At 37.4% G+C, this 13,991-nt stretch overlaps 1 protein-coding gene across 3 annotated transcripts in view; it reads left to right on the plus strand.

The window, feature by feature from the left end:
* ZRANB3 (zinc finger RANBP2-type containing 3) overlaps positions 1 to 13,991 on the plus strand; it is a 313,962-nt gene that overhangs the window by 230,216 nt on the left and 69,755 nt on the right. For all 3 annotated transcript variants that reach the window (XM_027561929.1, XM_027561942.1, XM_027561936.1), the window contains 2 exons: positions 11,002 to 11,121; positions 13,799 to 13,918. In XM_027561929.1, the coding sequence (XP_027417730.1) occupies positions 11,002 to 11,121; positions 13,799 to 13,918 (240 nt within the window). The remainder of the gene's footprint in view (positions 1 to 11,001; positions 11,122 to 13,798; positions 13,919 to 13,991) is intronic.

The raw sequence follows: 13,991 nt of genomic DNA on the forward strand, positions 1-13,991 counted from the left end.
CTTTGTGACCCCGTGGACTGCAGCATGCCAGGCTTCCCTGTCTTATAGGATATAAGTATAAAAGTATATTTATAGGATATGCAATTTTATTTTATTTACTTTTTTCTCTTTTTTTGGCCATGACACAAGTCTTATGGGATCTTAGTTCCCAGACCAGGGTGTGAGCCCAGGCCCCTGGCAGTGAAAACATGGACTCCTAGCCACTAGACTGTCAGGGAATTCTCTAGGATATGCTATTTTTAGAGGCATATATTTAATTACTGCCTAAAATCTTGTCCTTGTCAGCTCTTCTGAGGAAATAAGTACTTCCCACGTCCATTTATATTACTCTTTTTACATTCTCTATTCATTGTGGTTAGGGAACAATGGACCCAAAAGGACCTCGGCGGGCCATCTGGCCTCTTACTTTACTCCAGGCAGAGTTACCATGTAAAGTCTTCCAGACAAATGGATCTCCATCTATCCTATTTTTATAAACCTCCAGGATAGATTTCTTTCTCACCTTCTCTCTTTTTTTCATACCCTACAATGTCTTAGAGGGCTTTCCGGGTAGCTCAGATGCTAAAGAATTAATCTACAATGCAGGAGACCCCAGTTTGATCCCTGGGTTGGGAAGATCCCCTGGAGAAGGGAATGGCTACCCACTCCAGTATTCTTGCCTGGAGAATTCCATGGACAAAGGAGCCTGGCAGGCTACTGTCAATGGGGTTGCAAAGAGTTGGATACAACTGAGCAACTTTCATTTTCACCTTAACAATGTCTTAAGCAGATAGGAATAACAATTCCAGTGCTTCCAATTAGGTCATGTCAGCAAATTAGGCCATATTAATATGATAATTTTTAATATATACAATGCAGTACTATATAATGGTGTTGACATATATCATCCATGTGCTGTACAGACATTTATGCTGTTCTGCCATTTGAGTTTAAATACTTGTACTTCTTAGGGGGATAGAGGCTGTATAAGTTTTGGTTTTTTAATATTTTTTGGCTGTACAGGATCTTTAGTTGTGACATACAAATGCTTAATTGCAGCATGTGGGATCCAATTCCCTGACCAGGGAGGTCTCTGTAGAAGTTTTTAACATGTTTGCTTTTATAATATTGAGATCTCTTTTTCAGATACTTCTTAACAAGAAATTTAATAATGATAATGGTAAGCATAAGTGATAATGATAAGTGCTAACCAAGGAAATGACCATAAAATAATTAATGTTGCTAGTACAAAGTCAATTGTTGAAGAATCTGAGGTAATTACAATTACTTTTCTTTCTCTATACCATTATTTTTATTCCTCTGTGATATTTGTTGAGAATATTAACAGGTGAAAATGAACAGATTCTTTTTTTAAATTGTAGTTGATTGAGAATGTTGTATTAGTTTCTGCTGTACAGCACAGTGATGCAGCTGTACATATTTATACATTCCTTTGTATATTTTCCATTATGGTTTACCACAGGACATTGAATGTAGTTCCCTATGCTATTCAGTAGGACCTAGTTGTTTATCCAGTCTCTGTGTAATAGTTTGCACCTGCTAATCCCAAACTCCCAATCCGTCACTCCCACATCCTCTCCCTCCTTCTCAGCAACAAGTCTTGAACAGATTCTTTAGATTTAAGATCAGCCTAATGCTGTCCTAGAAATAAAACAGATGTAAGTTGTATGCGTGGTTAGCTAACTCTCAGTTATTTTCTGGTACCTTGCAATCTTATCTCTTTAGAGAAAACCATTTTAAGAGAAATGCCAGTTATTTTTCCTAAGAAAAGGATGAAATCAACCCATAACTTTAAATTTCCTGTCACTGTGGGGATGGCAACATTTCTTAGTGCTTTAAAAACTTTGCACAGGCAAATTACTTTCAACACAAAGCGGATTTTCTGTCTGCTAAACGGGGAATCCTACTTATACCATGCAATGAGGTTCAGTGAGGTCACTGCAGTGTTCCCTGCTGCACAGGGACTGAGATATTGTAAGACTAGGGTGCCTCTTCCTGAGCCAGTTCTTTTTTTTTTTTTTTTTTTTTGAGGAAAGCGTCTCTGGCTCTGAGGGCTTCACTAGTGGCTCAGTGGTAAAGAACCTGCCTGAGCCAGGTGCTGTAGGGTTCCTGTATTAGTAAGGAGATGGTCAGTAATAGTAAAGTACAAATAAAACAATATTTTCTTTTTAGAGGAGGAAGGTGGTATGTTAGTTATGTGGCTGTGTGGAATGGAGGAAGGCTTTAGTAAAGATGTGAAGATATCCACTCAAGAACTAAGAGTGGTTTAGCCCAGGTCTCTCTCATTGCAGGCAGATTCTTTACCAGCTGAGCCACAAGGGAAGCCCAAGAATTCTGGAATCGGTAGCGTATCCCTTCTCCAGTGGATCTTCCCTACCCAGGAATCGAACTGGGACCTCCTGCATTGCAGGCGGATTCTTTACAAACTGAGCTATCAGGGAATCCATTTTGAGGTGGCAGGAATGGCTAAGTCCACAGGTGGAGGAAGAAGAGAAGAAATATGTCTCTTGTATGAAAGGAAAGGAAGTGAACAATGAGTAAAAAAAAAAAAAAAGTAAGGAAAAGTAACAGAATTCTCAAATGATGAATTCTATTTTCTCTGGGCAGTGGTAAGTTTAAGAATTAAGAGACATAGGTTCTGATTTTTTTAAATTGTTTTTGCTGTCTACCGGAGAAATATAGTAAAAATATGAGCTAACACTCTTACAGTGTTTACCATGTGCCAACTGTCCCCAGCATATTTTATTCACTAACTCGTTTAATTTTTACTACTACTCTTTGTGTAATAAGTACTTTTTATCCCCTTTTATGGGGAAACCAAGGTACAGCATTTAAGTGACTTGCTCAGAGACTCTCAGATTGTAAACGAGTGAGGCAGGATTTGAACGTGCACAGTTTGGCTACTAAGTACATACACTTGCCTATCATTCCCCTAAGGTAGCAGAATAATTGTAATATTTGTTGGTGACCATGGGTTTAAGGTGACTTCTGTTTCCCTGTTACTGATTTTTTAGCATCTCTGTTCAGGTATGGCAAGAGATGATATAGAATTTAAAAATCTATACATTCTATGTGTTGTCATTTTAAACGCCCAAATAAGATTTATTCATGCTGAGTCATACAAAATTGGTTACCTTATTGATGTGATCAATGGATGGAGTTTAGAAAGAGATTGAGAATGTTTTTCAGAATTGATTCAGTTTTTAAAGAATTAGATTAGCTCTTTTGATCAATGACTTTTATGATCAAACTCACATGAAATAAACTTTTTATGAAAAATATTTTTAAAGTCCATAGTAATGTTGCCTTTACTTTCTAACTTTGCCTAAATTTGGTTAACACAGTGGAGTAGATTATTCATGGGAATAGTCTCTCTCATCCATCTTTGCCTGATAGATAAAAAGATAGATTAGATTGAACAATTGGTTTATAATAATATCTTGTTCCAAAAAGTTTTATGGAAAGGTTTAGGATCCCAGGTTCTTTTGTAAAATTGTCTTGGTTAAGGTATTAAATTTGGGTTACTCTCTTCTTACATACAGTATTGTAGCCCTTCTGCTTCTTGGTGTGAAATAGGCTGCTTGCAGAACTTGGTCAGTGTCAAAAGATTAGCTGTATTAGACATGTTAGATTCCTATTTACAGATGTGTTTATAAGCATGCCTAGCAATAAGAAAATCACACTTCTTATAATTCACCCAAGTTATCTTTGGAAGTTTCCTGTGGGAAAATTTTGGCATGGGGTTCTGACAAGAGTATGGAGTGACCATTCTTCCCTAAAAAGTTGTCTTCTACCAGATTTGAAAATGTTTTTTCAGGTTGATGAAATGGTTTCTAAATTAACAACCATTGGCAGGGGGAAAGGGAGTGAAAGTGAAAGTGAAGTCGCTCAGTTGTGTCCGACTCTTAGCGACCCCATGGACTACAGCCCACCAGGCTCCTCCGTCCATGGGATTTTCCAGGCAAGAGTACTGGAGTGGGGTGCCATTGCCTTCTCTGTTAGGAGCAGCTAGGCATATTATATTTACTTGGAGCTGGTATACTTGGTGACAGCCTTAGTGCCCTAGCAGAAGACAAATTCCTAGCCTTTCTTTGTGATGGTCTGCAGGGCAGGTGAAGAGAAGTGAAAGTCACTCAGTCATGTCTGACTCTTTGTGACCCCATGGACTCATGGAATTCTCCAGGGAGAATACTGGCGTAGATAGCCATTCTCTTCACCAGGGGATCTTCCCAACCCAGGGATCGAACCCATGTCTCCCACATTGCAGGCAGATTCTTTACCATCTTGAGCCACTAGGGATGTTAGAGGGGTAAATAAGCAATGTTCTCTTTTACTTATTATGTTCCTTTCCTCATTTAAAATAGTTTTAAAGGATAAAAGATGAATTAACTATCATAAATTTACAAATCAGTAAGAAACATTATAGGATGAAATAGATAAATGAATAGAAACAAGAGTCAGAGAGGCTGTCAACTGATGAATGGACAAGTATAATGTGGTATGTCCTCACAGTGGAATGTTACTTGGAATAAAAAAGGAGTTAAACACTGAAAAATGCTACAACATGGATTGAAAGCATTGTGCTAATAAGCCAGTCACAAAAGACCACATATTGTGTGATTCCATTTGTATGAACTGTCAAAACAGTCCAGTCCATAGAGACAGAAAGTAGATTAGTGTTTGCCTAGAGCTAGGTTGATACAGGGGCCTGCAGTGGAGGTGGAGTGATTGCTAAGAGATGAAAGATTTTAGGGAAATGAAAATATTCTGAAATTGTGAAGGATGCACATCTCTAAATGTTCTAAAAACTGTTGAATTGTAATCTTTAAATGGGTGAGTCTTATGGTGTGTGAATTATATCTCAATAAAGGGTTGTTTTTGTTTTTTTAAAGCATCTGGATTCTTCTTTCTACTCTGGCTGCTGTAGTTCACCACTTTGCTCAAGAGCTTCCATAGTAGCCCCAGGGTAATTGCTGCAGTGTGCTGTGCTGTCATATCTGACTCTTTGCAACCCCATGGACTGTAACCTGCCAGGCTCCTCTGTCCATGGGGATTCTCCAGGCAAGAATACTGGAGTGGGTTGCCTTGCCCTCCCCCAGGGGAGCTTCCTAACCCAGGGATTGAACCCAGGTCTCCTGCATTGCATTCAGATTCTTTAACCATCTGAGCCACCACGGAAGCCCAAGAATCCTAGAGTGGGTAGCATATCTCTTTTCCAGGGGAACTTCTGACCCAAGAATCTAACCGGAATCTCCCACATTGCAGGTGGATTCTTTACCAGCTGAGCTTCCAGGGAGGCCCTGGTGTCAAGTGCAGGTCGTAACATCCAAAGCAAGGAAGTTTTCCGTAACGTCCGTTTGTCACTGAGCATTATTTTGTTTTTGTTTTTGAAGCCTCCAGCAGACTTCCCATTTTCCCTATAAGGCAGAATCATTGGGGAATGAAAGTACTAGACTTGCTGAGACCAATCACAGTTCACCTCTTCTTGACTAATATGGGCTTGAAGAGGTGTCCTTAAATCATGTGCCTGGTGGTACAGTGGTAAAGAATCTGCCTGCCAGTGCAGGAGACGCAAGAGACATGGGTTTGATCCCTGGGTCAAGAAGACCCCCCTGGAGCAGGAAATGGCAACCCACTCCAGTATTCTTGCCTGGAAAATTCCATGGACAGAGAAACCTGGCAGGCTACAGTCCATCTAGGCACAAAGAGTTGGACATGACTAAGCACACACATGCACACCAGATATCTAAATAGATCTGCCATTAGTCTGGGGTTGAGGACTTCAAAACTTAAGGAGAAGCTTTTTTTAGCTCATGCTCCCTTAGCTACAAGTTATAGGTGCTAAAGAAAAAGTTATTCTGATACTTGTTAAAACAGTAAGGAAGACTTTATTCAAGGAGTTGACTCTATCTCACTAGAGTTTGCAATAGGAGTCAACTCTATTGCAACTGAGGCGAGAGATCACTCAACTCTGAACACAGCAGAGAGAGCTGGGGATTTATAGCCAACAAGCAGGGTAAAGGGGTCGGTGGTCAGAAAATTAGTAAGAGGAGACATCAAGGTAGGGAGATTTTGCTAAACTGATTGCTCCTGCCAGCAGCACATGCTTGTCTCAAAGATTAAACTATGCATGTCTAAGTGCATAGGCTGGTACAGTGAAACTGTGGATTGCTTATTAAATCAGTTATGGTTCCTTTGGTCACTCACTCTTCTACTTGGATAACCGGTAATTCTAGACTTTCTTGCAGCAGGGATGTGTGCATTTATCAGATCAAAATCAAGGTCAAAACAGAATTCTTGCAAAAAGAAGGCCAAGAAATTAGCTGTAAATAGTGAGGATTAGGAACTTGATCAGGTATCAAGAGTTAATCAGGTATCAAGAGTAGGGGCATTCTTGATAAATTGGCTTAGCAGGATTCTTGCTAAAATTGGACCTGGAAAGGGCAAGAGAGACTTGGAAGGCCAAAATTGAGGCCTAGTTAAGAAGAGGGCTAAGAGGAACGTAACTGAAGTTTGACAAGGAGAAACTCTTTGTCATAGCTCAAGTTTGGTGTTTTTTTTGCTCTTTTCCCCTCTTATTATTTGATGAAAGACTGACAACTTAAAGTAACTTTCCTCAGGCCTTTAATGCAATGTAGGTTTTTCTTTACTTTTACTTCAAAAAGTATTATGTGTACCTATTCACTGAAAAAAAAATTTAAGAAATAAATCATATAACATATTCTCATTATTTCTGCATCTCCTTAAATGAGACATAGTGTGTAGTCTTCATTATTTAAATTAGAACTTTGGCTCACAGACACATTACTAACAGACCAATTTTAGTAAAATGAAATGAAATTGTGAGTACTATAGCTGCTATAAAACCTGAACCGGTGTGACCAAATCACTGATCGTTAACAGCACCTGCCGTACCTATATAAAATGCACTTAAGATACTTCAAAAGCAAACTTCTATTCAGATAACTTAAAATATGACAATGCAGTGACTTTTAATCAGACTAGAATCAGAACAGGGAAAATGCATGTATAGTTCATTTTAAAATGCAAACCTGCGCAGTCCCCGACCTAAGAACCTAAGAGAATCCCAAAATCCCTTTGCTGTGTAGATTTTTTGGTTCTGCAAACACATTTTCTCCTCAGAAGCAACATCACAACGCTAGCTAACAGGTTAGTCCCAAGAGATTGTTTAGCCCATTGAACTTTATCTAGTTGAATTTATAATATTAGTAGTAACCATAAGCCTTTCTGGACCTGTGATGGGGAGGAATAGACGGAAAGGGGCTTGAGCACTTGGCACCAGCAGTTTCTGGTTGTACTAAGGAGTGGGTGATGGGAGTGGAGGAGACTGGTAGAAACAGCTCGCTTGTGTAGAATTGGGGAATGCATCTGGGACTAGGGCTGCAGTGGTTATTTAGTCTGAAGTCTGCAGTGGTTGGAAAATGAATGTACCTTAAAAATACTCCAACTTGACATGTACTTTCTGAAAGGCTTATCACAGTAAATATAGCTCTTTAGGCAAACATGCAGTTTATTAAAGTGGTTCAGTTACCATGGCAACATATCTGGAATTTATAGCTCCTTATTTTGAGAGGGCTTCATTTCCACCTTCTGAGGCACTGAAATCCAAGGCTAAAGTTCTTAACAGCCTCCAATCTCATTGTATGAATTTTTAGTCTTTAGAAAACATAGACGTACAAAATGTAGCTTGGAGAGAATCAATCTTGTGACTTGATAGTCATATGCATGAATTTTAAATTGGTATTTTTTTTCAATTTTAAAATGTTTTAAACTGTTTGCTATTAAAATTTTTTTTAATTATTACAAAGCTACATATGATCATAATTTAATGAGGAGAAATAGAAATTTCGAAAAAAGTAACAGTCTCCTAAATTTATTCCCTGGAGGCAACCACGTTCTTTTCTTGTAGCTGATTTTGAGGGATTTACTTCAGATCCCTCAGCAATGGGTTTATCTTACTTCTTGGTTGGTATTACTGCTTGCTTTGCAGCAAGTGTCATTTTAGGCATCATCAATTGGTTTCTCTATATGTAAGATAAAATTTTAGCCCTTTTGGTCTTCAGCCCCACCCTCACATCCAGACCTTTCCCCTGTTCCCATTCTTCAAACAGCAATAGATAGGGAGATAGATTGATAGATTGATGGATCGATAGATAGAAATGGATGAAGAGAGGGAGAAAGTTACAGTTTTACAAATTTTATATAAATTTATACTAATTTTGGCTTGATCAGTATTCAACTTGTACATTATTAGAACCATGTTTATAATTTACAGATGAACAATACAATATACTATGGATGTTTTTTCTTTTATGACTCATTTTTCACTAATTCAGCCTCTTACCTTAGTTGTCCAGACTCCTTGCAATATCTTTAAATGTTAGCATTACATCAATTTTATCCACTTAATGAAATTTCTCCTGTACCATTTGATCAACTGCAGTCTAGACAGTTTTTCTTTAGGTTTGCTGTGAAACTCTTATCAGGGATTTTTATCTATTTCTCCCTTGTACTGAATTACTTCTTTTTCAAATATATATATATATATAATTTTCTTTATTTTTTTATTCCCTTGTTTTGCTGTACATTTTCCAGTAGCCTCCCAAGAAGGGGTACGTTGGCAGTAAATTGTTTGAAACTCTGCATATCTGAAAATGCCTTTGTTCTACTTTTATATCTGATTTTTAATTTGGCTGTATATGAATTGTTAAAAATCGTTTTCTCTCATTCAGTATCAATGTTGAGATAACCAGTGCCATTCAGATGTTTTATTCTGTTTTGTTTCTGTGAAATCTGTTCCTCCCTTCTCTAGAGACTTGTAGAGTTCTTTCTTTGTTCCCATTGTCCTAAGATTTCATGATTATGGACCTTGCTCTGGGTCCATTTTCGTCTGTTATGAAGGATCTTCATTGGGCATTTTCTAGTTTCCATTTTGGGAACTTCCAGTTTTAAGTTCTGTAAAATATTCTTTTTTTTTTTTAATTTCTATTTTTTTCTATGTTGTTTTCTAGAACTTTTATTATTCACATATTGTTTTCATGGTCTGGTTCTCTAATTATATTTTATATTTTCTCTGTTATTTTATATTTCCATCTACTTCCTGGAAGATTTTCTCAGCTTAGTAACCAGTAGATTTTTCATTTCTGCTATTATAGTTTTAATTTCCAAGAGAATTCTGCCCCACTCCCCCAACTCTTTTTTTTTTTTTTTTTCTTTTTGTAGTGTCCTGTTCTAGTTTGGTTTTTTCTCTCTCTGCATTGTTGATCTATTCATGTAGGTTGCTTTCCACAAATGTCTGTTGGGTTTTTCTGTTTGTTTGCTTGCTTTTATTTACAAGATTTTAAACGCTAACTAGGAACTCTGAATGGATATGTAGAGTTTCCATGTTTATTGAAGGATAATAATTGAGTGATCTGATTGGGATGTCTTGTTGAGGAACCCCAATATCAGTATCTTTAGTCTTTTTTTTAGTGGTCTGCTTTTCCCAAAAAGAATCATTTTACACGATTCTTCTCCCTTGCCTCAGTCTCTATTTGGGGACCCTAGGGAATAAAAAAAATGGAGAGAGAGGGTCAGATCTCACCATTTGTTATGTAACTTACATCTAATCCCCTTGATTTTTTGCAGGATGACCTAACATCAGTGTAGGATTCCTCCACCTGAATAACCTCTGTTTTGCCCTCTCCAGAAAATAAATTTATAGTTTTCTTCCAGGATGGATTGGGAGATCACCTCTTATGTGGAATGGGTAGAGAATGGATCAGCACAGCACATATTTAGCTACTTAAACATTTTTTCAAACAGTCTTCCTATTTTAGCCACATCCCTATCCTCACTTCCAGAGGTGACATTTCCTGATCCTTTTCTGATCACGCCATTTTAAACCAGGTACTTCTCAACACTCCATACTGGCAGCTTAAGAACTGTCAGGTTGGCTAATCAGTTACCAGGCGTCTGTCTGCTTTTTCACTTGCAAAGTTTTGTGGCTATTGATCCCTCTCCAACCTCTTTTTCTCTATACATTTTTCTATCATTTAAATATAGCACTGAGGAGTGGAGGTTAAATATATTCAGCCTGCTATCTTTTCCCAAAATGTCTGACTAATTTATTTTAACAGTTAAGAGATATTGTATTCGTGTTTTAAATTTAATTCTGGCTATCCATTTTAAATTTAACTCCTATTTAATTCATCTCATATTGATTTCTTATGCTTAACCAGTAACCTGGCCTCTAGCTAGCTAAGAAAAGCCTATTCAGTATGAGCTTTCATGATTTTTCTCCCTTCTGCCTCAGGATTTCTTTGTCTCCCTACCTATTCTCTCTCACCTCCCTACTGATCTCTTAATCCCATCACGCCAGCCTGTTCTGCAACCTTCTCCATCCTGGAGACAAGCACAGTCCCCTCATTCCTTATTTTTCTCAGTCTTTCTACACCTTTAACAGCCTTTTTGTAAATCTACCTTAGTTTCTTAGTTAAAAAGAAATGAAAAAACAACTTTCCTTAACCCTTAAACTTGAGCTCAGTTTTCTTATTCTTTTTCAGTTTCTCTCCCACACACACAGTGCCATTTGTTTGCCTTTTTATCTTCCATTTTCTCCTTCACTCTGTTCCACGTACTCCTCTGTATGAGCTTTTTTTTTGAAAATTACTTTCTTAACAAAACCACCAACCGCTTCCTCACCACAGCTTGCTTGACTGCCCACTTTGCTTTGAGACTCCTTCCCTATCTTGTTGTTGTTGTTTTCCATCTAAATTCTTATCTTGTTTTTATTTTATTTCTCGGTTTTTTCCCTCTCATGTTCCTCTTGTTTCACACGTCGCTTTAGGTGTCGGCTTCTACTATAGGCTGCCTTGAGGACAAAACAGTTAAAGTTCATAGAAACTTACTGATTTTCAGGCTTTCCTTGCGTTATTAAAGTGGCATGATTTCTTATAAACATTCTTATGACATTAATGAGGTTTAACTTTTTATATTTAGGCAGGTGCTGTAAAGGATTATATTAAGATGATGCTTCAGAATGATTCACTTAAATTTCTGGTTTTCGCTCACCATTTAAGCATGCTCCAAGCTTGCACAGAAGCCGTTATAGAAAACAAGGTAGGTTTTATTTATAAAACACTACGTAGGATGCAGTTTTTATATGCTAAACATCAACTGTAGTTTTTATAATTGAGGTGGATTTTTTTTTGCCTTCTTCAGATTGTGGGATGTATATATATAAATTATTATTACATATTTTATTGCAAATTATACAAATGTATATATTTTTTAAATTGTACTAATATTGGGATCAACGGGGCACAGTGGTAAAGAATCATCCTGCCAATGTGGGAGATGCAAGAGACACAGGTTTGATCCCTGTGTTGGAAAGATCCCAGTAGGAAATGGCAACCTACTCCAGTATTCTTGCCTAGAAAGTTCCATGAACAGAGGAGCCTGGCGGGCTACTGTCCATGGGGTCGCAGAGTTGGTCACAACCGAGCATGCACACATACACTAATATTATATTTCCACTGTGTTGATAATATACTACTAATATTTGTCTTTTATACCAGTCATAATACTCCACTGATCAAATTGGATGCATGGATTAAACTCTGCTGCCTTAATAGACTATCATGTGAATTCTGTTTTTGTTATTGGATAAACCATTTGAGATTGGTATAAGCTAAGCTAAGCTAAGCTAAGCTAAGTCACTTCAGTCGTGTCCCACTCTGTGCAACCCCATAGATGGCAGCCCACCAGGCTCCCCCGTCCCTGGGATTCTCCAGGCAAGAACACTGGAGTGGGTTGCCATTTCCTTCTCCAATGCAGGAAAGTGAAAAGTGAAAGTGAACTCGTTCAGTCGTGTCTGACTTTTAGCGACCCCATGGACTACAGCCTACCAGGCTCCTCCATCCATGGGATTTCCGGGCAAGGGTACTGGAGTGGGGTGCCATTGCCTTCTCCTGAGATTGGTATAGGCAGTTAAAATTGTTGTTTACCCACATGGTGGCCTAGAATGTGGGTGATTTTGAGGGGAAAGGAAGAATAAATTTAGACAGTTTTGTTATCCAGCTGCAGTCATACTTTTTAAACATCTAGGCAGCCTACTTTATAGAATATTAAGATTTAGTGTGGGTGAGTCTGAAACATACACCCAGGTAAGCCCCCTGAAACATGCTGGCTTCACTGCCTTTAGGTCCACCTTGTTCCCCAACAGCACTATCAGAACAGTATCTGCCGTTTTTTTCTTTCCAAGTTTAAACCTGTCACCCCTCTGTGTGTGCTAAGGCCTTCTTGAGATGCTCTGGATCAGCCAGAGGAAGTTCCTGACAAATTATAAGAGCTTAATATCCGTGTAACATCAGAACCACTTGCTGGTGCAGTTAGCTTTTTTAAAGGGAGGAATAAAGCCATGTTTTTTAAAACTTTGTGTACTTTTTTCAAGTATTTGCTAATTAGTCATTAACATTACCAAAGAAATAATTCTAGTCTTTCCTTCATAGAATGATTTATAATAACATAACATAGTAAAGCGCTATATATTAAAGGGATGCTTTCTCATTATCATATAGTATCTGTGATAGATCCTCTGAGGAAGGATTGATTAGCCTTAGAAATTTTTGAAATGATTGAACAATATTAGATGTTTAATTCTGATTCCATTATACCTTAAAACTATTGGAATATATTCCAAATGTGTCTCTTCTTCCCACTCCCACTTTATTGGTGTGTTTAGAATTCTGTTTAATGCCACTAAGAGTTAAAAATGTAGGTAGTCATGGTGTTGTAGGTTAATTTCTCCCAAACTCTCCTTTGCCTGACAGTATGTTTTCTTTAGAAAGACCCTCAGAAGATTTTATAGTCTCTGTTGATGGATCACTGGTCAATTTATATCTGTTTATGAGGACATAGAAAAGTTGATAAGGGACATTCTATTAAATCATTAATTTGCTGGTTTACTTATAAAACTGTGTCTCAAGTATTTAAGGCAATGTTTTCCATAAAAGTGCATATAAAAATGAGACAGTTTGAAATTCAGGGCTTATGCCTGTTTTTACAAATTTGAGTAATAAGTTCTTAAAAACTATTCTGACGTACACTGACTGCTTATATTTTCTAAACTCATATTGTTCCTAAAAGACAGCACGGTTCAATTTAGTACTTAATATTTACTTCTTTTTAAAAATGTGTTTGTGTGTCTTGGTTCTTACCTCAGTGGAGATGACCAAATCACATATTTCTTTTAAATTTAAAAATGGGAAAAAGATGACTCAAATGCTACTTTAAAAAAGATGTTTTCCCAGTTAATGTTGCAACATTTCAGGACTACTGTTCCTGAATCCCAAATACATGGGTTGAATCCACTTTTTCTCACGTGTCTGACTTTATTTTCCCTTTGGAATTAGTGGTCCTGTAACTTTAAAATTAGTCTGATCCATCTTTTAAAGTTTGTATATCACTTTACCTAGAACATTATTGAAGACAATAATCCAGTTACGATTATGGAACTCCTGTTATATCTGTCACTCCTGTGACATCACACTTGGCATTGATGGTATGAAGATGAATTAAACTAGATACCATTCTCAAGTAGCTTAAAATATTTAAAAATAAGAAATTTTTATAAGCAGGTTTAAGAAATCTGGTTAAGAGTCTTATACAACATTTACTAACCAATCATTTTCACCAGTTTCGGTTTTATTGTGTGAACATAAAAATAAGCTGTAACATGTATATAATAAGATGGAGCTTGTCCTAATTTTGCCATTTCCCTTGTTGTTGATGGTAGACTCGTTACATCAGGATAGATGGAAGTGTTCCATCTTCAGAAAGAATACATCTGGTTAATCAGTTTCAAAAGGATCCTGAGACTCGTGTGGCTATCCTCAGCATTCAGGCTGCTGGTCAGGTAAGAAGTTTCACGTCTGAATTTGATAATGAAATGTTGAGATAATAAAAAGGCCATTAACCTTAACTATAAC

Source organism: Bos indicus x Bos taurus, chromosome 2 (assembly GCF_003369695.1).
Source record: "Bos indicus x Bos taurus breed Angus x Brahman F1 hybrid chromosome 2, Bos_hybrid_MaternalHap_v2.0, whole genome shotgun sequence".
Taxonomy (NCBI): Eukaryota; Metazoa; Chordata; class Mammalia; order Artiodactyla; family Bovidae; genus Bos; species Bos indicus x Bos taurus.